This window comes from Microcebus murinus, chromosome 9 (assembly GCF_040939455.1).
Source record: "Microcebus murinus isolate Inina chromosome 9, M.murinus_Inina_mat1.0, whole genome shotgun sequence".
Lineage (NCBI taxonomy): Eukaryota > Metazoa > Chordata > Mammalia > Primates > Cheirogaleidae > Microcebus > Microcebus murinus.
Genome location: NC_134112.1, coordinates 50,219,562 through 50,243,367, shown reverse-complemented (window position 1 = coordinate 50,243,367; position 23,806 = coordinate 50,219,562). Strand labels below are relative to the sequence as shown.

Below are 23,806 nucleotides of genomic sequence, written 5' to 3'. Positions count from 1 at the left end.
AACCTGTACATCCATATGGGATGGACATGGACCCTGGCTAGGGCATCCTTGACTTAGAACTGTAGCATTTTGGTTAGAGTTGTTTTTTTCTCCTCCTCTATCTTTCTTAAACTCTAGCTGGCATTCCTACTTACAGGTGACCTTCTGCTGAGGTTACAGGATACCTTCTTTCTTGTATCAGAAAGAAATTTTAATCTTATTGCCTTCAAAGTTAGTCAGATTTTCAGAGGAAAATATATAACATTTATATTTAAATTTATACTCTATTTAAATTTATATTTGAATTTTGAGTAATATATTGTTTTCTGTAATGAAAGTATGACTGGCCCAAACTTTTATTTTTCTCTCTGTCTGAGACAGAGTCTCACTCTGTTGCCTGGGCTAGAGTGCTATGGTGTCAGCCTAGCTCATAACAACCGCAAACTCCTTGGCTCAAGTGATTCTCCTGCCTCAGCCTCCTGATTAGCTCGGACTACAGGCATGCACCACCATGCCCGGCTAATTTTTTCTATATATTTTTACTTGGCCAATTAATTTCTTTCTGTTTTTAGTAGAGACGGGGTCTCGCTGTTGATCCGGCTGGTTTCGAACTCCTGATCTCCAGCGATCCGCCTGCTTTTGCCTCCCAAAGCGCCAGGATTACAGGCGTGAGCCACCGCGCCCAGCTGGTGGCCCAAAGTTTTAAAAGCAGTTTTTCTTCTAAACTCTTTCAATAATTTGTATCAGAAACAAAAGCTATAAAAATAATAATAGTTGTAATAGTCATAGGTAATGACTACAAATCCTTTTAGGAGGGGAAGTGTATGCTCTCTTTAAACAACTAGAAATATTGCTATGGGGCAATAATTTAGTCCTGCAGTCTGAACAAAGACATACTGCTTTTGTTTCCTCCACTTGTGCAAAAGTATTAGCTGACAACACAAAGTAGATAAAGAAACTACCAACATAATTAATTGGTTTTTGAATACACACACACACACACACACATACACAGTCCTTTGATTAGTTCAGAAAAGTCATTTTGTTTTAATTTTTAGGTAACTCTATCAACCATCCTGGCTTCAGAAAAGATAAATACCTGACAAAGATGCTGACATACCTAAAAATGTTATTTGATTCTCAGAGATTTAACATGAATTCAAGCTTGTCTAAAAGCAAAATAAAATTGTTTTTTTTTTTTTTTTTTTTTTTTTTGAGACAGAGTCTCACTTTGTTGTCCAGGCTAGAGTGAGTGCCGTGGCGTCAGCCTAGCTCACAGCAACCTCAAACTCCTGGGCTTGAGTGATCCTTCTGCCTCAGCCTCCCGAGTAGCTGGACTACAGGCATGCGCCACCATGCCCGGCTAATTTTTTATATATATATCAGTTGGCCAATTAATTTCTTTCTATTTATAGTAGAGACGGGGTCTCGCTCTTGCTCAGGCTGGTTTTGAACTCCTGACCTTGAGCAATCCGCCCGCCTCGGCCTCCCAAGAGCTAGGATTACAGGCGTGAGCCACAGCGCCCGGCCTAAAATTGTTTTTGATAGCTGTTAAGAATTAGCGAGCAAGGTAGAAATTATATCACTGTTTCTTGAATCTAATTATAGTACATAACTATTTTAATAAAATTGTCTTTATAATTAAAATTTGCTGAGAAATTAATGCATTATATTTGGCACTGAGATTAAAGCATAGAATATTTATTTAAGGAACCACTGGTATCATCTTCCCCTAATTATTGGCCAAATCCTGAGGAGTGTTATTTTTGTAGCCTGCATGTCATTTTTTTCCCCAAAATTTAAAGTGAACATTCCTGAAAAATGTCCTTGCATCATGGATGTCTGACATAGGAAAACTCTTGTGAACCATGAGTACAATTTTTGGAATTGATAACTCTGCAGTGAAGAGGTGTTCTTAAGATGCAATTTTTCTTTCCTGAAAACATTTTGAACAGCCCACACATTACTTCCCTCACTGATAGAAAATTTTATTCTGCTTCAGAGGTGACAGCATCAGACAAATACTGCTATGAGAAACTGAATATTGAAGGGACCGAGAAGGGTAACTGTGGGAAGAACAAAGACACTTGGATACAGTGCAACAAACGGTGAGGTGGAGTAGTTAGCCTGGAGTTCATACCTCAGTCAATTACAAGCATAGGAATTGAGTGGCCAGAAGATCCTGTTTTCTGCAACCCACAAAGTGTGCTTTGCCTACTCACCTCATCTCTTCCAGTGTTCCAGCATGACCTACACAGAGGGCTTTCAAATCTTAGTATGTATTGTCATCCCTCTCCTAAGGCCCAGGTCACACCTGCAGCAGTTGCAGGACTTTCTTATCTAGATGACACTTTTCCAGCCCAACTCAAAAGCAACAGAAATGAAAGCTACCGGAATACATACTTGGTGCTTGAATTAACTGGCTCTAACATTCCTAACCCACCCGTTTTGCCAAAGTTCTCAATATCTTACTGTTCTTCTGTTTGGAAGCCTCAGAGTGATCCTTGACTCTGTCTTCCCTCTGCACATTGTCCATGTGTACACACTATGTGCTAAGTACTGTATCACACTTTACAATAAGCTATGCTATTTAATTTTTTTTCTTTTTTTTTTTTAAAAACGAAACAAGGTATCTTGAAGACAAAGTATTGCTTTGTCGCCCATGCTGGAGTGCAGTGGAGTGGTCATAGCTCATTGCAGCCTCAAACTCCTGGGCTCAAACTCTCCTCCAATCTCAGCTTCCCAAGTAGCTAGGACTATGGGTACAAGTCACATCAAGCCTGGCTAATTTTTATTTATTTATTTTTTATTTATTTTTTTTATAGAGATGGGATCTTGCTATGTTGCTCAGGCTGGTCTTAAACTTCTGGCCTCAAACAGTCCTCCTGCCTCAGCCTCCCAAAGTGTTGGGCTTACGGATGTGAACTACCATGCCCAGCTATGTTATTTAATGTTTATGGCAGTCTTCCCATTTTATGGAGGCAGAAACTGAGACAGTTCCTTAATTTGTCCAAGGTCATATGCACAGGATGTTAATAATAAGTTAGAATTCAGGCAGTCTGATTTCAGAACTCTCTCTTCACCAGTTTGCTGAATGACATAGTCTCATTTAATAAAAAAAATGGAACCTTAGCTTGAAACTATACCTCTTCCACAATTTGTGCCTACCTACATTTTTTTATCTTTTCCTCTCTGTTCTTCCAAGTCTAGCAGACCTTAACTCTTCCTTACATGTACATTACACTGTCCTAACTTTATGCCTGTGCTCGTGCTATTTATTCCCCAGGAAGCTTCCTTTATACCCATATCATTGGCAGTTAAAAATTTATACATTCTTCAGAGCAGAAAGAAAAGCAGAAAGCACTTTCTCTATAAATTATTTCCTGATTTACTCTGGAAATATATCATCTTTCCCTTCTCCTCTGAACTCCTATGGCCCTGTTTACTTACGGCCTTTGTCCCCCGTTAAAGTTGTTTAAGTATGTGATTCATCTTCTCATCCAGAGTATAATTTTCTTGAGGATAAAGATCTTGTCTAATTTTATTTATGTATTCTAAATTACTTAGTAAAGCTCATACACATAAGTGAAATGCAAAAAAATTTTGAATGAATATCTCTTATGTGTTGAGAAAGCACTTTTGTTTATGATACAGTAAAATGATATAATTTAAAAAATTATTTTAAAGAGTAAATTAATATATTTTTTCTGTATTGGTGACAGATAAAGGTTTTAATTTTTGTCTTTTCTCCATCTGATAAAGTCTCATATTTCCATATCTAATCTTTCTAGCCTACTATTCAGTCTTCACAAGACATTTATTAAAATGTTAATCATTATCACTATTAATAATTGTATTAGAAATAAAGAATATGTAAGATAGTATTTAACACCTATAAAACTATTTTATAAGTTAAATTAGAAGCATATGTGATAATTGGGAGTATGAAATATATTGAAAAGGGATGTTGAGCCTTTGTATTTGGAAATCAATAAAATATACACAACGTATAATTTCTTTCTTAATTCTGGGGAGACAGGTTGAAGAAACATTGGGATTCCAGAAAAAAATGCTCATCCAAAGGTCATTCATTCACTTAATCAAAAACTAAAAAATAGGCATATCTAGTGATGTGTTATGGAAAAACAGATTCTTATATGAAAGAAGTCCATTTGATGATAATTTTCTTTAAATACTTGAAATAATGGATAGTAAAGGAAAAGCTAGAAACCAATTTGGATTTTGGTGTACCGGTAAGATTTTAAACTAATTTTATTTTGTTTGGCATATGAGTAAATAATATAGTTGATGAAAAGCAAATGCTAAAATGAGAGATCATCATTTTAGCAATATATGCAGTTTGCTATATCTTTGGAGAAAGAAGTAAATATTGGGTACTTTTTTGACACAGGGATGTACTATGTGGTTACCTTTTATGTACCAATATTGGTAATATCCCACGGCTTGGAGAACTCGATGGTGAAATCACATCTACTTTAGTTGTGCAGCAGGGAAGAACATTAAACTGCAGGTAATTATCTAACCATTGTGTGAGAACATTAGTCATCTCATTTCCCAGGAATGCAGCTTAGGACTACATCTGTTCTCAGTTTATATGCATTTAGTAAGTCAAAATAGAATATGGTTCATAAAGGTGATTGAGTAAATCCCGACAGAAAAGAGACAAAAAGAAGACAAATAGTAGAATGTGGAATATTATGTGGTTGATAGATTTATGTTTAGTTGGTCAGTAAAATCTTGTTGGGTTTAGCTCATTCTTTTCTTTTCTTTGAGAAAGTCTCACTCTGTTGCCCTGAGTAGAGTGCCATGGTGTCAGCCTAGCTCACAGCAACTTCAAACTCCTTGGCTCAAGCGATCCTCCTGCCTCAGCCTCCTGAGTAGCTGGGACTACAGGCATACACCACCACATCTGGCTAATTTTTCTATTTTTAGTAGAGACAGGATCTCAGTCTTGCTCAGGCTGGTCTCAAACTCCTGACCTCAAGCAATCTTCCTACCTCGGCCTCCCAGAGTACTAGTATTATAGACGTGAACCACTGCGTCTGCCCGAGCTCATTCTTGAGGAAAATGAATAAGGACTTCTCGGTAAAATTAGCATATTAAATATATGCATCTACTTTTGCTCCAGTCTGAAATCCCACACTAAATGGATCTTTTTTAGAGTTCATATATCCACAGGGAAGTATAGAAAGAGAAAAGAGACAACAGCAATGAAATTTTGGAATGTATGAAGCAAATGAATGTGTGGCACACGACTTAGCAAAGAGAGCTGAATTCCAAAGTCAGCAAAGGGGAAAACTGAGAAACAACCCAAAATATTTTGTCACTTCCCAAAAGACTCAGAAATTGGCAGCAGTATCTACTTTTGGAAGGGGGAAGATGTGTGGTTAAAGGGGCTGAAATAAAGAAGATAGACAAAAGTCTGTTAAAGAAGCAGTTAAAGATGCAGATTACTTCCGTGACTCAGCTAAACTGGGAAGCTGAGTTTGGAAGATGCCCATCCTTCTATGGCAGACGTGAGCTTTACACTCTGCAGAGAATAATAGAGAACTTTTGTAAGCTGGAGGACAGCAGGCAATGTTGATATAAGGGTTGCATGGGAGTGGGTTTATCCTCAGTTGATGTTCAGTCAGAAAGCCTGAGGCTTTCCAATCGTCTATTTGGTTCCCTACCTGAAATACGAGCAGATTATCAGACATATAAAGAAAGTCTAACATGAAAAAGGGAGACAAAAACAAGGAGGAAAAAGAAAACCATCTGTCAATATTTATATGTGAGAAGAGACTTCAAACAAGAAAATCAAGTGCTATTTAAAAAAGAAAAACACAGAGAACATTCAGAGAAGAAAAAAGTCTGTTGAAAATTAAAAATATGATAGAACAAATAAAACACAGAGTTTGAAATTATCCTCCAGAAAGTAGGGCTAAAAAAGCAAAGAAGTGGAACAGAGAGAAAAACTCACCAAATTATAAGTATTAAAGAATGGGGAAAATAGCAGGGAGGAAATTTTCAATGAATAACTCAAAAGTATTATCTAGAACTGAAAGACTTGAGTTTCCATAATAACAAGATCACCAAGTACCAAGTACAAGGAGTGACATTAGAGGCACATCTAAATATATCATCATGAAATTTTAGAACCTTAAGACGAAAGAATCCCAGAAGTTTCCAGAGAGGAGAAAAAAGCAAAGACTTGGGAATTAAAATGGTTTAGGATTTATCAAAAGGAGCCCTGGGGGTCAGGAGACAATTGAGAAAATTATTCCCAGACTAGAATTTTGTACCCTGGGAAGATATCTATCACATGTGAGGGTAGGAAATAAAGACATTTTTAGATATGTAAGTTTCTCCAAAATTTACCCTTTCTCAGGAAGCTACTAGAAATTGTACTCTACCAAAATGAAGGAGTAAACCAAGGAAGAGAAAGACAAGAAATACAGAAAATAAGATCTCCACCATGGAGAGAGACAGAGCAATATGCAACTGATAGGGGGAAATCCAAGATTTATAGCTCTAGGATGCCAGGCACATGGAGACAATCAGAACAGATAGAAGCAAGTCAGAGACTCCAGAAGAACATAGCATCTCCATAATATCTGGGCTTGCTCTTTTGACAAGTGAAGCTACAATAGTTTAGTCATTCTCAAATATAATTTGTACATATGCAAATGTACATTACTCTTTTTGAGTAATGAGTTTACATTACCCTTTTTGAGTAATATAAACCAAAACCAATTCTCCTTGTTTGAAACACATTTGAAATCTTAAAACCTAATCAAATACTAGTAATAAAGGTTTACTTAATTTGTACATGTTAGCCAAGGCAAAATGATAAAGCTGTTTCAATTCAGGCCCTTATTATAATCATTATGTTGATATTAAAATTAAGCTATATCAATTTCTCCAAAAAGAATTAGATCAGAAGATTCAATTGCTTTCTCCATTTAGAGTTGAAGCATGCTTACGCTACTGGTTTTTATTAAATATTAGATAGAAAAAAGAGAGAGTGATATTGCCCACTTTTAGGTTTTTGAGCATATTCTCAAGATGACTATTAATTAATGGAATATCATTTTGTTTTTGCTTCTAATTTATTTTTAGTGGCGGGCATGTTAGGCTTGAAGAAGATGTAGATCTTGGCTATGTGGAAGATGGGACACCTTGTGGTCCCCAAATGATGTGTTTAGAACACAGGTGTCTTCCCATGGCTTCTTTCAACTTTAGTACTTGCTTAAGCAGTAAAGAAGGCACCATTTGTTCAGGAAATGGAGTAAGTATTCAGTACCTCACCATGGGGAACTATTCATTTCTTTTATATCCCAGAAATAGACCCTAAACTGCTATCTCTTTTATATCCCAGAAATAGACCCTAAACTGCTATCTCTCTAATAATGGAAACCTGACTTAATGCTTTCCTACTTCTTACTAATTCAAAGGTGTTTTGATTGGGATATAGATCCTGTTTCCTGGGTGGATGAAGAGAGACTATTTTCATATAATTAAAAATATTGTTATTTCTATGTTAATTTTTTTCTATTCTTTATTTGTGAGAGTTCTTAGTTCCCATGACCCTGAGGTTGCTAGTTCCTTTGGCTTGGGTTGAGGAGCCAAGGTTACAGCCTTGTGAAGCTTTCTTTTCAGATTATTGCAGAACATCAGGCCTTCCCACTTCTTTGTTGGACTTCTCTTTATCTTGCTTTGCTTCCTAAAAAATTAATACCATTTTTGCATAAAGACCCTTCAGAAGGAAAAAACCCTTTGTATTGCACAATGGACAGATGATTGTTTGTCTGCTTAGTTTTTAAAATTTCCCTCCTAAAACAAATCAATGAAAATCAAACAATAATTTCATTGATTTCTTTTGGATATAGATTAATTCATCTGTTAAAATTCATTGTTCCCTTTGGGTCAACAAATACTTCTTTAGGTATTGGAGTGAGAAATAATGTAATTAGGATTATTAAGAAAGTACCAATTTTTTAACATCAAATTCTAAGCATATAATAATAATTAGAAATTAACGTTTATTTTTCGTGTCTCTGTACCAGAGAATTGATATTTAGCTTGATTTTGGATTTCAGGTTTGCAGTAATGAGCTGAAGTGTGTGTGTCACAGACACTGGATAGGTGCCGACTGCAACACTTATTTCCCTCACAATGATGACGAAAAGACTGGTATCACTCTGTCTGGCAATGGTGGGTACTGAATTTGGTATCATTATGTGGTCTTTATACACAAGGAAAGAGAAAACTACCCTTCAGACATTTTTATTTGAACTATTTTTATGATAACTCATAAATGATAGCCACAAAATAATGAATTTTAATGTACAGCTGGGGGTCCACTTTATAAAACTGATCATTTCCATTAAATTGTAATGATCTATAATATTGTATATAACGTCTACTGAGTTAGCCTTATCTTATCCTACTTCAGACTGAGACTTTTCATGTATTATACTTGTCTAGGGCTGTCAACAAATCCTAATGTTTCTTTCAAATGAAGAAAGTAGTAATAATTCTTAGTAATAATAATTTCTTCTTAATGAAGAAAGTAGTAATAATTCTCTGAATTTAAAGGAAGAATTTTGTATTTTGGGACTGAATACATAAAAAAAGAAACAATTGATCAATTTTTAAAATATTTTATTTTATTGGGGGGAGGGGGGGAAATGGGCATTTATTGAAACCTTAAAATCTGTACCCCCATAATATGCCAAAATAAAAAAAATAAAAAATTTTATTTTAATAGAATCTCACTGGCATTCAACCCCAGTTTTGTAGCCTGAACTAGAAGTTGTAATCTTTGCCAAGGATTTTAAGGACATGGATAAGAAATAGCATGTACACTATTCTGGCGAATGAGTACACTGAGAGCCCAGACTTCACTAATGGAATTCAACTTGACCCCATAAATCTATTGAAACATTGAAAAAATCAAGATAAATAAATAAAGGCTAAGGTAGTCCAGGTGGAGAAGTAGAAATTAAATGCAGATAGTTGAAAAAACTCATATGTTGGAGGCCAATGTCCCCTTTTAAACTATTTTCATTTCATTATTGAGTTCTTTTGCATGATATAATGCTGAAATCCTGAAGTCCATTCACTTCCAAAGGATGATAAAAGAGGAATATGTTCATTCTAACCATCTAGATAGGTAAAAAAAAATCTAATACAACTTTAATAAAGTCAGAGTAAGATTAAGATTTTGTAGTCCTGAGTCTCAGCAATGGTGGTATAGAGCTTTTTGCAGCAGTTAATGCAGAGATGAGGATATTTAGGTACATGGATTTCAGTGACTTGTCAAAAGTCACTTACAATTACTTAGAAATAATTAAGTCTAGCATCTAAGTTTATTGGTCCCTGTTAAATCCTTGGAAGAAAAGAGAGGACAGACATGCTAGGTCTCAGAAAATCCTAGCAACTGGGAGACTCTCTGGCATCTGCATCCACCCATCCCACAGAGGACTTGGTGAGTTAGTGCCACCAGTCTGCTCATGCCCTAGCCCTACTGTCCGACATGATGACTGAGGGACAGAGAGACTGCCATTTCCATCATGGGGAATTTAGAATCGTCTTCAGTTGCCTACGATGACTAACCTTTGATGTCTAGCATAATGTATGTGGAGCAGGAGTGGAGCAGACAAGGGGGGATCTGAGTGGCTCTGGATGAAAGTCCTGCAATTAAACATGTGGTATGAATCATCTAGAAAATGGACCTCCTGATTCAAAGCCAGGCCTCACTCAGATCAGCCTTTTGTGCTCTTGGGCCTTCACTTGAGCTTATTGACCAAGCCTTTGACCCACTGCATCATTCTCACTGCTGTGATCCCCTTAAGGATTGTATCTCAGCCTGCTTGACAAAGGATGCTGACACAGCAATGCCATCCCACAGTCCTGAGCTTTGGCCTTGCCCTGGCTTCTGCCTGCCTGTCTCTCTGTCAGTCTGGCACCGCCTCCCTCTCATGCCATCTTAGCACCAATCTCCAGCTCACCAGACTTTTTTATTTCCCTCTGGGTTTTCCTCCTCTAGAATGCCACAGCCATCATTGCCCAGACTGGGAATTACAAGCCCAGTGCTTTTATCATTATACCACCTGGGCACTGATTGTATTAGTCTACAGACATGTTTTCCCCCTTAAAAGTAGTTTGTATTCACTTTGAGAGACAAAATATCACACACAAACACACAACAGTAAGAGCAATAAGGACCTTGCATTAGTTGTCCAAATGGAGCGATATGCACAGTAACATTTTTAGAATTTCTGAGAAAGTGGTGAGAGTCAAAAGGAATAAAGATTTTCTACAAATTCCTTTGTAAAAGGTGCTATACCAATATATGTACTAGCATTCCTCCCCCACTTTTTGGTATCATTACTTTCCCTCTTTTAGTTCAGTGACATAATTTCCAGATAAATACATGGAAAATACAACTGTGCAAAATGCACTTGGACAAGAATTAAAAAGGAACATATATCAAAAGTCACTTCAAAAAATTGATATGGACTGCTGAATTATGGTTGATTTTTGCTTTCCTTTGAAAAATACCCATTTTTTTCAAAAATAAAAAATAGTGTTGTTAGTGTGATGATTACAAATCTGGAGAATAAAGTTCCTGAAAGAATGTTATATCACTGATCATCCTTGTTTCTATTTTTTCCTCCCAGGTGTTGGTGGCACCAATATCATAATAGGCATAATTGCTGGCACCATTTTAGTGCTGGCCCTCATATTAGGAATCACTGCGTGGGGTTATAAGTAAGTGAAATGTCTCAGTCTTTTTACTATCAAAGTAGACTTTTAAACATTTTCATTAAATGAAAATTTCTAGAAAATTTTGCATTATTCCATAAATACACTTGCAATGAAAATCGGCCTTGTCCAACAAATGATTTTTTTCATGGTTAGAAGTAATAATAATTGACCACTTTTTTTAATTTTGAGGCAATGCCCTTGTATTCCAAAAGTACTGAATATTGTTTTAAAATTGTTGAAGTGAATTAAAATCAATCTAAATCATGTCTTACAAAAAGGCTGGGTTGGTTTGCCCTTAAGTAACACAGCTTCTGTTGACTTAAACCTGTACCCCAAAATCTAGGCAAGACAGTCAGAGAACTTAGTACTTCAATAATGATGACAGTAATAGCAGTAATAACAAGAACAGCATCAGCAGATCTGTCAATGAGCATTTGCTGAGGCCATGTATCATGCTAAGGGCAAAGCCTCTTTATTTTTATAACCGGTATAAAGGAGGCATTATTATTTGTTAAATATGTGAGTGTATTTGTGTGAAGAAAAGACTGTTGCAAGATTTAATTTGTTTGTTAAAACTAAAATTCAACTTCAAGTTACAAGTTTTAAAAGCCAAATTCTCTTAAGCTTCCAAGTTCAACTTATAACTTTTTTCGTTCTATGTATAAATTTTAAAAAACTATGTCATATAACTTTTGAATAACATTTGATACCTTAAAGATTCTAGACTTATTTATATATTTAATGTGTATAATTTCCTTTTTAAGTATTTCAATCTTATGATGTGAAAATTTTTAACAGCATTCAAATAACAAAGTTTAATAAATTAAGCAGAAATATGGCAAACCTTAAATTCTCTTTAATATTTCAACCTAAAATCATATTCTTCAGATCTCTGATGACCATGCTCCGGTCTGCAGGCCTAGGGTTTTTCTCTATTTGGAAGGCAACTTTTGCCAGGCATTCTGGGTACTTCCCCATTCCATAGCATATTTTTCCTCATGGATCAAACTTAGGTCACTAAAAGTTTTGGGAGTTAGAATATTTTTTACTTTAAAATGACCCCATACCTTTCAATAGACTCATCTTAGTTCTGTGAGTTACCTTATGTCAAACACTCAGAGCAGTGTCTGGCCCACAGTGCATACTATGTAATTGCCTGCTGTTATTGTTACTACGTGATGCGGTCTTAAGCCAATTGTTTGTGAAATCAAAACTCTGAGTTTCTTTGACTGAAAAAGGAGAGCAGTCAGTTTACTGCCAGGATAAATTTTGTATGCTACAAGCATGAGAATAGAGACGTTTGTCAAAAACTATATTAACAAGTAGCACAGACGGCATAGTACAGTTTAGTATAGCATAACTGACATGGCATAACATTGGGAAGGAGAACACAGCGTGGAAGTAAGCTTTGCCCTGATTAAATGAGTACCTAGTGCCCTGTACCAGTTCAGAACAGATGCTCAATACCTATGGGCCTCTCTGGTGTGCAGGTTATTACGTATAATGCACACTTAGATTCTCAGAGTCTAATTTTAGTATAACATATGGACTTATAAAATTGTAAGTCTGAAAGGAAGGCTTTTCTGTTTATAATTTGATTTCTTCTCACACCTCAGGCAAATTAGCTCTATCTTGGAGTCAGACTATTTCCTCAACTTTGCTGATGCAGGGCTTACATAGTAATTGCCATCACAAGCATTGTTTTGAAGTAGCCCTGTGGTGTCATTTGGTCACAACTGAAAGGAAAATTGTTAGCTCTGGAGTGTGTGATTTTCTGCCACCTACTGATGCAAGTGAATATTTCATTTTTACAGTCTTGGAAGAACTTTTCAAAAAATATGAAACCTAAACACTGATTCCTGTTACTTAGAAATTAATGCTTAGAATTAAAAGTACTTCTTTATGTGATTTCTTATTTTTATGACATTCTTTTGAGGTTCTTCATTTCTGAATATGTGTGCTTTGCAGATTGATTAACGAAAAAGACAAATCTTATTCATGCGACAGTATCCTCTTTATAAATAATGTGGATCTAAATGATTAAAGTTTTAGTGTTTCTAACATTCAGAATATGTTTAAAAATAAAATGAAAATGCAGAAATTTTAGTAGAGAAATTAAACGGATGAATATGATGTTTCACATATTCTATTTGAAGTTCGAAAGCAGATTTAGGACCATAGAGCTCATTTTCCATTAGTCTCCCAATTAAACTTTCCACTCCTACTCTAAACCTTAGGATGGAAAGTAGCAGTAATAAGAAAAGAGAAATGTTTGTTTGCAACTGTATGGCTCAAGTAATCAGATTGAAGTAATAAAAAATAAAACTTGTTGAATAGAAAGATACCAGGTTAGGGTTAGGCTTAATTTCCCCCATCTGATAGTTTCTAGAATGAAAAATAATAACAAATTGGCATTTTTACCCTCATGTGCCTATTGTCAAACATGATTCTTATAATGTGAATGGAATAGATTGGCAGATGAAAGTGCTACAAATGAACTACATGCATGCGAACATTATCCTTGATATTAGAGGAAGGAGCCCAAAGCCGTTCAGTTACTTGACCTCCCTAATATGTCTTCAAAATATTAACAATTCTGTCAAGATAGAAAGTTAACAATTAACTCTTGGAAAAAAAGTCACTTGTGCTGCACTACCACACCGTTTAGAGCAATTTTTTTTAAGGTCAGTTTATTTTAAAACTCATTTAAGTTTAATTTAGCTTATGGTCAAATAAAAAACAGAGACTAAATGTTGAACAGATATTTCCAATATGAAGCTTCAGTAAGTAAGTAGTAATAACTTAAGAGGTCCATGACAGCTAATAATTAATTCACTCTTTTTTTTTTTATCACAGCTAATGAAATAAAACATTTTGGTGTGCTTTTATGGTCTCCTATTTGATATCCATTAGGAGCAGCTATAGTTTGGGGTTTATATTGCAATAAGAATGAATTGATTTTATTTCTATGAAAACACAATTTATATAAGGAACTTGATTCATTAATTTCATTACTTAAATCAGTATATATGTCTGAAAACCCATATTTGAAATAAGATTGACTTTAGTTCAGTACAACTGATGTTGAGAAGATAGTTACTCTTTAATGATTACAGCTTATTTATGTTTTTAAAAGGGAATAGTTATTTGATAACATTGTCACTAATTCTTTGTCAGTTTTCCTAATGATGAAGTGAAATTTTTATGTGTATTCCCCATTTTAATTCTGCAATTCAAAATCCTCTAGGGAAGACTTTTCACTGAATGCTAAAGCTTTGATATTTAGTGCTCCCTCTTAATGTCCTTGTATAGGTACTAATTCTTGTGTTTTTCCCCCCTCTCTCCTTGTCCATGAAAAGAAACTATCGGGAACAGAGGTATGTGATAAGAATAATCTGAACACATAATTGAAAGGCTTAACTTTTATCATCATTGTTGGAATTCATATATGTGATTATAAATCAAGTTCACTTTATTTTTCTGTTACAGTGATCATACACTAATCTTAGTTTTTTCATTATTATTTCCATCTTAAAATAATGATTTTAATGATGGTGCTCTGAAATATATTAATTTAAAAATATCTGTCATTATTTAATTTTAATTGTTCCTTTATCCAATACTACTACAATTAGTGCAGGTTCTTATTTGTGTTATTTTATAGTAATGTATGTAGGAATTGATTTTTTTCCATCCAAAACAAATTTCCTCTATGTTAAAGTGTCACATTTGTTTACATTAGTATTGACATTTCTTCATGTTTATAACACTCTTATTGCCTATTACTTTCTGAGGGAATTTATTTTTTATTTCTTACAGTTATATTAATTACTTCGATTCGTAAGTGACAGTTTATTTGAGCAGTGTTGCTGTCAGGGAATGTTCTGGCACTTCAGGAGCCTGTTTCTCTCTACATAAGGAAAAAAATTTTTTTTTTAATTGATAATTAAACACACAGGTAGTTAAAGAATTTGCATAGTGGGAATATCTGATTGTCTTGTGTACTTTTTTTGAATAAAAATGCCCTAGAGAAAGGCATCCTGTTCAGCATAACCTTAAAATCCATGTTTAACCAACAGCATAAGAAGAGATACAAACATTCATGTTGTTCTATAACAATTGCCTATTTTTATCTAAATCTAAATTGGCACATAATAACTGGGATTCACCCTGCATGTTTCACGTTTAAAAAGTTATTAATGCTTCTAGTTATTTATATAAAAAATTTAAAATATTACCCTGGAAATTGATAGCCCAGACCAGGTCTTGCATATCATATAGTATTTAGTCCCATACTCAAGGTATTTATGCAGATTCCTACTTTTTCCATTGTCCAGTTATGCCTGGTTATGAATAAGGTATAAACGTTGTGATACTTCTTCAGGTCTCAACCACAACTTTTGTTTTTTCACAAATCAAAACTTTAAACTTTTCTGTTTATAATTTAAAATCCCTATGAGGCTTTAGCTATAAGAATCTAGAGAATCTCTATGAGTGTCTGGTGCCCATGGCATACCAATTGAACTCCTGGTCAGCGTGGATACTAGAAAAATTGACCTTGCCCTAGAGTAACTAACTCATCATTAAGGGGAAAAGCAAAACTGAGACAAAATTAAGTACATTTTAAAAACAATTAGATTTCTTTATGACATGTTTAAACTGTTTTGTCCAGAAGAACAAGAGCCATTTAGGCCTTCTGTTGGGTAAAAGTTGATTAGTCATATCAGAAATCTAAGTTTGGTGGCTTTCTTTAGTGGAAAATAGAATTAGGAGAATAAGATTGAAAAATAAATGATTCAGCTCCATTTCCATAGGTGCTAAGGCTACAATGGAATTTAATATTACTGAATTTACAAAAAGGAAAGTAAAATAGCTCAAATATGTAACATAAGCAAAGCTAGAACAGTGCTGTAAGATGTGTTCTCACTAGAGAATAAGGGAATTGCCCACACTATACAGAACTGATTAATATTTAAAAGTGTCTACTAATTTCTTATTCTAACTCAATATACGTATAGATATAGTTAAGAACATTTTACAGTAAGAATCTCTTTTATGTGCCTGATATAATTTCATGTCTCCTGGTGTTACTGAGTCATCATTTCATTAGTCTGGCTACTCTTTTGGAATGTAGTCCATATTTTGAGAGTTGTCACATCTTCAGGATGTTTATTTTATATATTTTGGTATATTTCAACACAACCTTTTTTTTTTTGTCCTTGCCCATAGCTAATTAATGTTAGATTTATACGATAGTTCTCAAAATGGAGAAATACCAAAGAATAGACTTTAGATCAGGAAGTCATGAATGTGTAAGTATCTTCTAAAAGATTTTCCTTTTTAAAAATATGTTAGTGATTACAGAGAAAGTAGTAAGGCTAACATAGCAAAGCATTCATTAATGTTCAGTTTTGTAAAAATATCTGCAGACATTCAAATACAGATCTGCCCAATTCCAAAAGATGCTGGGTAGTAGAATTAAGAATTGTGTTGTTACTGCCTTTAAATTAGGTTTTTCCTTTGAGGGTCTATGGTGGGAGGACCAATCGACAAGGAATCAGAAATGTGTTGTTGGAAAATCACTTAAACCCTCCTAAAATCTCAGTAAAATAAGGTTCTTTGTATTCTGTGAAGCATTATGGTGAAAGGAAGTTATTAGCATGTGTTCTCTGAAGACTATGTTTCTCTAATCTTCAAATGAAAGAGGTGGATGTGGTGGTTCTCCCAGAGGAAGGCAGCATACATTGATGTGAATGAGGCCCACACAAGTGGTTGAGCTGGTGAAAGTGTTGGTGAACATAAAGTTTTGCTTTGACACTAAATGCAGATAATAAATATGTAGCCAGTTACCAGATTCTTATTAGTGTTGTAATGGCTCAGAAATGCCAAATTGGGCGTAACTTTCAAATTATTGGAGAGGACAGGCAGGTAACTCTGTGACTGAATCTGATAACCAGGTAAATTTTCCCTTCTGAGACTGTGTCCTCAAGGTTTTCAGTATATTGAAGGATTATGTTGTATGTTTACTAGTAAGTTTGACAGATGAGAAACAAACTCATTTTTTCTTTTTGTTCACAAATTCTTATTTAAAAAAATAAAATGGAAGCACCCTTCTGTGGCATAGTGGAGGCAGAACCACACACATATAAGACATGACTTTAAATCTGCCAGTGTCATCTTGTGAAGGGTAGAACCATGGAACCAAGGAGCCATGGAGAAGCCTTAGATATCCGGTAATGAGGAGGGCTGTTTATCTTTTTCTTTAAAGTCTTCAGGAACGAAAACTTCCACAGTTTTCTCAGTTGATATTATTGTTTATGTTATAATGTAATTGCTTTCAGACTTAGCAGCTGTACGGTTTGTAATAAGACCTATAGGTGGGTTTTGGTTTTCAGGGAAGGTTCACAAATAAGAAACATTAACTGAACTTACATTTATAAAACACCCACATTCAGCTGAAATCTTATTCTCTCCCTTTGTCTGAAATGAGCACACATCATTATGACTAATGAGAAATAGAATAAATAATTAGATCATATCTTTCTGATCCGTGGGTTTACTTTAAGCAGAATCTTCTTCCCCCTATTTCTTTTTTTCTCTCACCTGTTTTAGCCACTTTATTTTCTGCCTGTGAACTTCCTACTTTTTTTTCAAGCATTTCTTAGTTTGTTTTTATATTATTATTTCATTGATATTCATTGCGTCTGTCAATGTGACTTGGTACACATTATACAATGAAATAGTAAACTAAGAGTTCCAATACGAGACAGGCCAGACACTAACCAAGCATTGGAGAAATGCCTCCTTCAGCATTAAAGTTAAGACTTGATTAACTGGGTTTTTAAGATTTTTTTCTTATTCTAAGTATGCATAAGGATCATTAAGATAAATATTATAATTCAATGGATACTTTTAGGAAAGATCAGACATCTCTCATAATAGGACCAACTATTTCCCTAGCGGATTTGGGGTGACCCAAGAAATAGTCTTACTTAATATTTAAATTTAGAATGTGAACACAACAACTAGATGATTTATAATTATGAACACATCAGAAGTTGGGCTGACTTTGTGTTCTGAAGTAGTATAAGAACAAGCAAGTAATAAGCATGGGTATTATAGACCTGGAGAGAAATGGTAATTACAGTTTGTATGAATCAACTCCTCCAGAATCATTAAGTTTATAGGAGTCAGTCCTTGTCTTAGAGAATAGGCAGTACCTTCAAAAGAATGTCATTTAATGGAATGTATTAATTCAGAACACAAAAAGAAATGCCAAGGTTGTGTAGGGAAGAAAAAGACAACCTGTAATTAATATAGGAAGGGATCTTTTTTGAGGGAAAAAAAAACTTAGTTTTTCTTCTCGTTTGGTTACTGTTTACAAAAATATCATAGACATGTTTAAAGTATTTGCATATATTTCAAAAACTATAAGATAATATTCCCATTATAAAACTTAGCACTGGTCAGGCCACCTACCCTTTGGACACTTTTAGTGTCCAAAATTTGATGAAATAAAAACACTCAAGATTTAGGAATAAAGCCATGAAGATAATAAAAGACTAGAAAAAGAAGTTCAATTTAAACATTTTAAAGGAGTTATTTATGGTCTTTGGTAACAAATGATGAAATGTTATTTTATTGATCACAAGGACCTGATATTCTCCATTTTCACTAAAGCAAGAGGAGAAATAGGTTTGCTCTATGTAATTAATATTAAAGATTAATAAAAAAGATCAAAATAAAAATAATAAAAATAAACATTAATGAAAAAGATAAATTTCTGGACAATGAAGGATATTAAATAATATTCTTAAGAAATCTTTAACAAAATTCATTATCTACCATTGACATTTACTATGTGAGGAAAGTTATATGCATTCCTTGTAGAATTTTAAGGAGAATGCAGTGAAGTAGTTTCTGTACTTTGGAGACTTTGCACTGGAGATGGGTAAAAATCTAATCTTCCCACAGTGATAAAAATGAAGAGGTACATTAAACTGAAACTCCCTTGCAACCCCTTGACTGAATCCAGCAGTTTAGAATATTTTCAGCATTTAGAATGTTTGGGCACTTTGTAAAAAATGACCATGGGCTACAGAGAAGTTACGTTGAAGGAGTGGTGAAACATGTTCTGTCGACAGACAAGAAAAGCAAAACTGGTACCCATCCATTAAGCAAGGCAGCCCCTTTATGTCTTCAGTACCAGTTACATGAGGCCTTGGTAATTGTCAGGGTACATGCCTGAATGCCAGAACCATGTAAAGAGAAGGTCATTTGGGGGAATAGAGTAATGGGAAAGGTCATGTGTAGTTGGGAGATCTTATGTAATAGCTTGTCTTTATTTAATTTGAATTTGGCGAGGCATATCAGCTTAATAAAGATTATCATTAAAGGTAATAGTGACAGAAAGGATTTGTTAACCATAAAGATTGTTGACAGGAATGCAGTGTTGATGGGATTCTTTTACAAATATTACTATACAAAAGGGAAGTTTTTTCCTTGAGACAAAATATAGAACTCTAATTTTATTGCGAATATTTTTCCAAGGATTGATGGAATGTTTTATTGATATGAGATAAAACAGAAAATATGATTCTAGAGATCAAAGATCTCGTGCGTAGGAAAATATATCATTTGTCATGCAACACAGTAAATGATAGAGGTCTTATGTTATTTTTCCTATAAAATTAACATTTCACAATAGATTGGGAAAAATAAAAGATAACTATTACAAGCTGAAGTCACTAACAGAATTAAAAAATATTTTGGAAGAACCTACATCAAAGAATTAGAGGTAAAATTAATCTTACATACTATTTTTGTGAGATTCTCTGCTTTCTTTAGTTAAAATAAAGGGGCGAAGTAGATTGTCACACAAAATATGTGCTTTATATGACTTGAAATTTTTTTTTGAGATTTGTAGAGATCTGTGAATATATATTATAAGCATTGGAATGAGTAACAAAGTATTTCAAACATTTACAACAACGTGGAATCAGTATGCAAGTAAACATCTGAAAGTGGCGTTTTTTGGATAAAATTTGTAGTATCAGCAAGTAACCAAGGAATATAATGGTAAATGAGAAACTACTTAGAAAAAAAGTTAGCAAATTTTTGCTTTTGTTGGAGATTTAATTAAGTATAGCTCTGTTTAAAATTCTCAGTCCAGCACTAGTTTGTGGCACTTCCAACAGTAGTACTGAATGGAACTGAATCAAGTTTTAGATGCATTTGGCTGTTTGGGGGCCACACCATTGAGGGTTCCAGGAGGGTTGAACAGGGACCCTATCTAGAAGTTTCTATGTGATTAACTTAAGAGAAGTCATAAATATGTGTTCCATTCTTAGTTAATTCAAAATCAGTTAAGTAAGGTCAGTTACAGTGCAGATTAAATAGATTGTCCCTTGTTATACTCCTGCTACAGTAGAGACAGAAAGCTGAGGTCACCCACCAATTATCTATAAATATCTTTTATAGTCTCAACAAAAATTAAGTTACTTTTTTGAATTCTTTCTTCTTCTTGCTAAATTATCTTCCTTCACTGACCAGCTATAAAAAAATCACCTTTTTGATTCAACTTGGAATTTTTCTAAGTTTCTTCATATTTCTGTTAAATGAAGTTCCAAAATGAACACCAAACTCGAATAAGGATTTATTTGGATTAAGTTATAGAATAGTTTAGAAATCAATCAGTTCTTTAGACCAAATCAGGTTATATTATGTAATGTTTAGAAATCATGAATGGTTTATTCCCCACAGTGAAGCAAAACTATGCTTTATCTGGGCAAGGGCTATATATCCTAATACATCTGTGTAAAAAATACACAGTTTTGTTTTTTTTTTTAAAGCCAAAACTGCAGTTAACATCTCCAAGTATAGTGAAATTACAGTGAAAACACTCACCTTTTCGTATTTTTACCCCAAAGCAAGGCTTTATTCATCCAAACTATAGGCTGCAGTGATTGCAATTTCAACCTCTACAATTAGAATGACTTTAATTTGTCACATTTATTAATAATCTTATGTGTTGTTATAGATTGGATTCATGTAGATCATTATCCCTACCTCTCTTTTTTTCTGATATAATGTTTGTATATGTCTGTGTTCATGTGTGTGTCTTGTTTTCTGACTCTGAAATGTTTATTATGCCTTAGACAGTTACCCCAGGGAGATTATGTAAAAAAGCCTGGAGATGGTGACTCTTTTTATAGCGACATTCCTCCTGGAGTCAGCACAAACTCAGCATCTAGTTCTAAGAAGAGGTCTGCTTTTCTGTCGCATTTTCAGATTTCTACCTGTTCCATCACACATTATTCCATTAGTCAGAACATTTCATTATTTTGCAGCAGGTTTGATTACTTCTTCCTTCTTTCTTGAATGTTGAAAAATAGTATCCTTTGTTCTTTGATTACTGTACTTCAAAATGCCATATGCTCAGAACCACTTGTTATACAAATCAGGCCACAAAATTGAAACAAAACAAACAATAATCCTAAATCTACATAGAAACTCCAGAGTTTTCCAGTCTTGCTTTTATATGGCTTAAGAAAGTATCATAGTATTTAATAGTATTTTAAATGGTGAGCTTTATGTCATGTTTGGTAGTCAAAGAAAAAGGTTACTGTCATGCTTCAGTAAAAGCAGTTGTTAACATAAAGTCATAACATAAGTGCCGCATTGAATATTTTTTTAATTTTATATATATTAAAGCTAAGCTTGCTATGAAACAAAGATTGCTTCTCTGTGAATCATATATTTGAACATTATGATTTTGCCTTTTTTTTCTGAGATGATTGTTTTTAGACTTTATAATTTACACTTTAGTTGGCAAATTAGGTACACTTAATATTTGCCTGAGTTTTATAATAGTACAGATAGGATTGATATTTATATGTCTTAAACTCTGATACTATTTCTTATTCTAGCATCTTAAGGTGTTTGACACCATTTAAAATCCTGCATGCTTTATAATTGCTTGATAAAATAAATGGGTATAAGAAATAAATAGTTGGGATGTTTTAGGGAATGAGACCTATGTTCATACTGAAGGAAGCTTAAAATATTCTTGTGGAAAAATTTCTTTAAAGTTGCCAATGAGGTATAATGGGTAGGAAAAAAGTTTTGGTGACTCTTCTCATGACTGGACACATTAATTACTTTGTTGAGTGAAGGGGAAGTTGCTAGTTTATTAAGAGGAAACATCAGTTCTAGAGTTCTGTATAGAGTGAATCATCTATGAAAATTCTACAGTGGCTCTCAGTCTCAATAAATATTAATCAGGAAGGAGAATATAAGGAATTAATGAGATCTAGGAACTCTATGTGGAACTTCTTAAGTATGAAGGATAGTTTTTACTTTTTAGAAAACAAAGCTTAAAGCAAAAGTAGAAATACTAGTTTGGGCCAAGGAGTACAGTTCTGTAGAAGGATGTTTTAAAAATTTATTCTTTTAATTTATTGAAGACGTGTTGGCTAAAAGAAAAAGACAACTAGGGAACTACTGAATTCTCTCATATAAATATTTTCTTGATCAAATATTAAATTTTAAATTAAAGTAACAGCAAATAAATGGAGAATTCAGTGGGTTCCAGCAGAATTTCTGTTGTCCTTTTGTACAAAATAGGAGTCATTCTGTAAGTAGCAAATGATGTTGGAAAAAGTTCCAGCCTAGGCAATGAATATGAAATAATTGTGCTGAGTTCCATTTATTTTCACTCATCAGTGGAAGATTCTTTTTAAAATAGTAGACATTATTAGTAATAAACCAAAATGATACATGGAAATATTTTTTAAGTATAGTGCTATTTTCTAAAGTACCTTAAAAACAGCTTAAAATATCCATTTGAATAATTTCCATACTTTATAAAAATCTCAATGGGTTATGATTTTTAAACAGTTGGGAATTCTATCAAATTGTTAGACTCTTAAATATATGTAATTTGTCAAAATTCATTTCTTGTGTGGTATAAGGTAGGTGTGTAAATTTTGCTTCTTGTAAATAATTCATTTAAAGGAGGTAGGACATAAATAGCAGAGGGGCTTAATGGTACATGGGCTTTGTGAGAGACACTTCCATTAAAAATTCCTGATTCAGTTCAGTTATTGGACAATCGACCAACATGTACTGCACTTTATTGGACTATATTTGTAGAGAAAAATGCCAATTCTCAGCAAATAATTTTATTATTTAAGAAAACCTAAAGATTACTTTGATAAAGAAATCTTAATGTAATCTTAATGTATTCTCTTGAAAGTCCATGTTCTCATAGTATTTGAATGGAAACCATTGCTTTACAATTAAGAAACATCTATGGTGGGACCCCATTACGATGCCTCATTGGGGTTATGTAACTGATATACACAGTGAATTTGCCACATGGTTGCTCTGTTCTGGGGAATGTCAATTGGCTTGCATTCTGTCCTGATACTTTCCATTTATGGACTATTGTAATGGGGTTCCATTGTATTTGACTTTTCTTAAATTGGATGTTGTGTAATTCTGCCTTCTTCATGAAGACTTTCATGTTCTCTTCATTCTTTCATTTCAGATTTTTTCTTTCTTGATTTATTTAACGCAAGTAATGCTTAGAAGCTTTGCTTACTGATTTCAAAGGATCCACTTGATTACGTTTTTGAACAATGTATCAATATTTTCAATTTCAGGTCAAATGGGCTCTCTCATTCTTGGAGTGAAAGGATTCCAGACACAAAACATATTTCAGACATCTGTGAAAATGGGCGACCTCGAAGTAACTCTTGGCAAGGTAGCGGCCAGCACTCTGAATCCATCTAGCCACACAATCCAAGTTCTATATTCTGCGGTCCCTGGTGTTACAAGCCTTATTCATTCTTGAAAGCTATTTAGCTTTTCTCCCAACAGAGAGGGGGGTATCTAGAATAGGAGTTGTTTTTTTCTTTTTTTTTCTTTCTTTGGATGGGAAGTGATGGGATTCAGTGGCACCAGTACATTAGACAAGTTGAGAAGGCTGTATACAGTGCTACGAAGCCCAGTGTTCCAGGGTGGTGCTGCTTATGCATTGCACCCACTT

At 34.1% G+C, this 23,806-nt stretch overlaps 1 protein-coding gene across 10 annotated transcripts in view; it reads left to right on the top strand.

Moving 5' to 3' along the window:
* Nucleotides 1–23,806, top strand: part of ADAM22 (ADAM metallopeptidase domain 22) — a 203,987-nt gene that overhangs the window by 161,314 nt on the left and 18,867 nt on the right. For 4 of the 10 annotated variants that reach the window (XM_012779568.2, XM_012779567.2, XM_012779570.2 and 1 more), the window contains exons 21-28: nt 1,982–2,087; nt 4,391–4,510; nt 7,102–7,270; nt 8,082–8,196; nt 10,668–10,758; nt 14,115–14,132; nt 20,913–21,107; nt 23,421–23,521. In XM_012779568.2, the coding sequence (XP_012635022.2) occupies nt 1,982–2,087; nt 4,391–4,510; nt 7,102–7,270; nt 8,082–8,196; nt 10,668–10,758; nt 14,115–14,132; nt 20,913–21,107; nt 23,421–23,521 (915 nt within the window). The remainder of the gene's footprint in view (nt 1–1,981; nt 2,088–4,390; nt 4,511–7,101; nt 7,271–8,081; nt 8,197–10,667; nt 10,759–14,114; nt 14,133–20,912; nt 21,108–23,420; nt 23,522–23,806) is intronic. The other 6 variants (XM_012779572.2, XM_076006456.1, XM_012779574.2 and 3 more) reach the window with 2 other exon arrangements.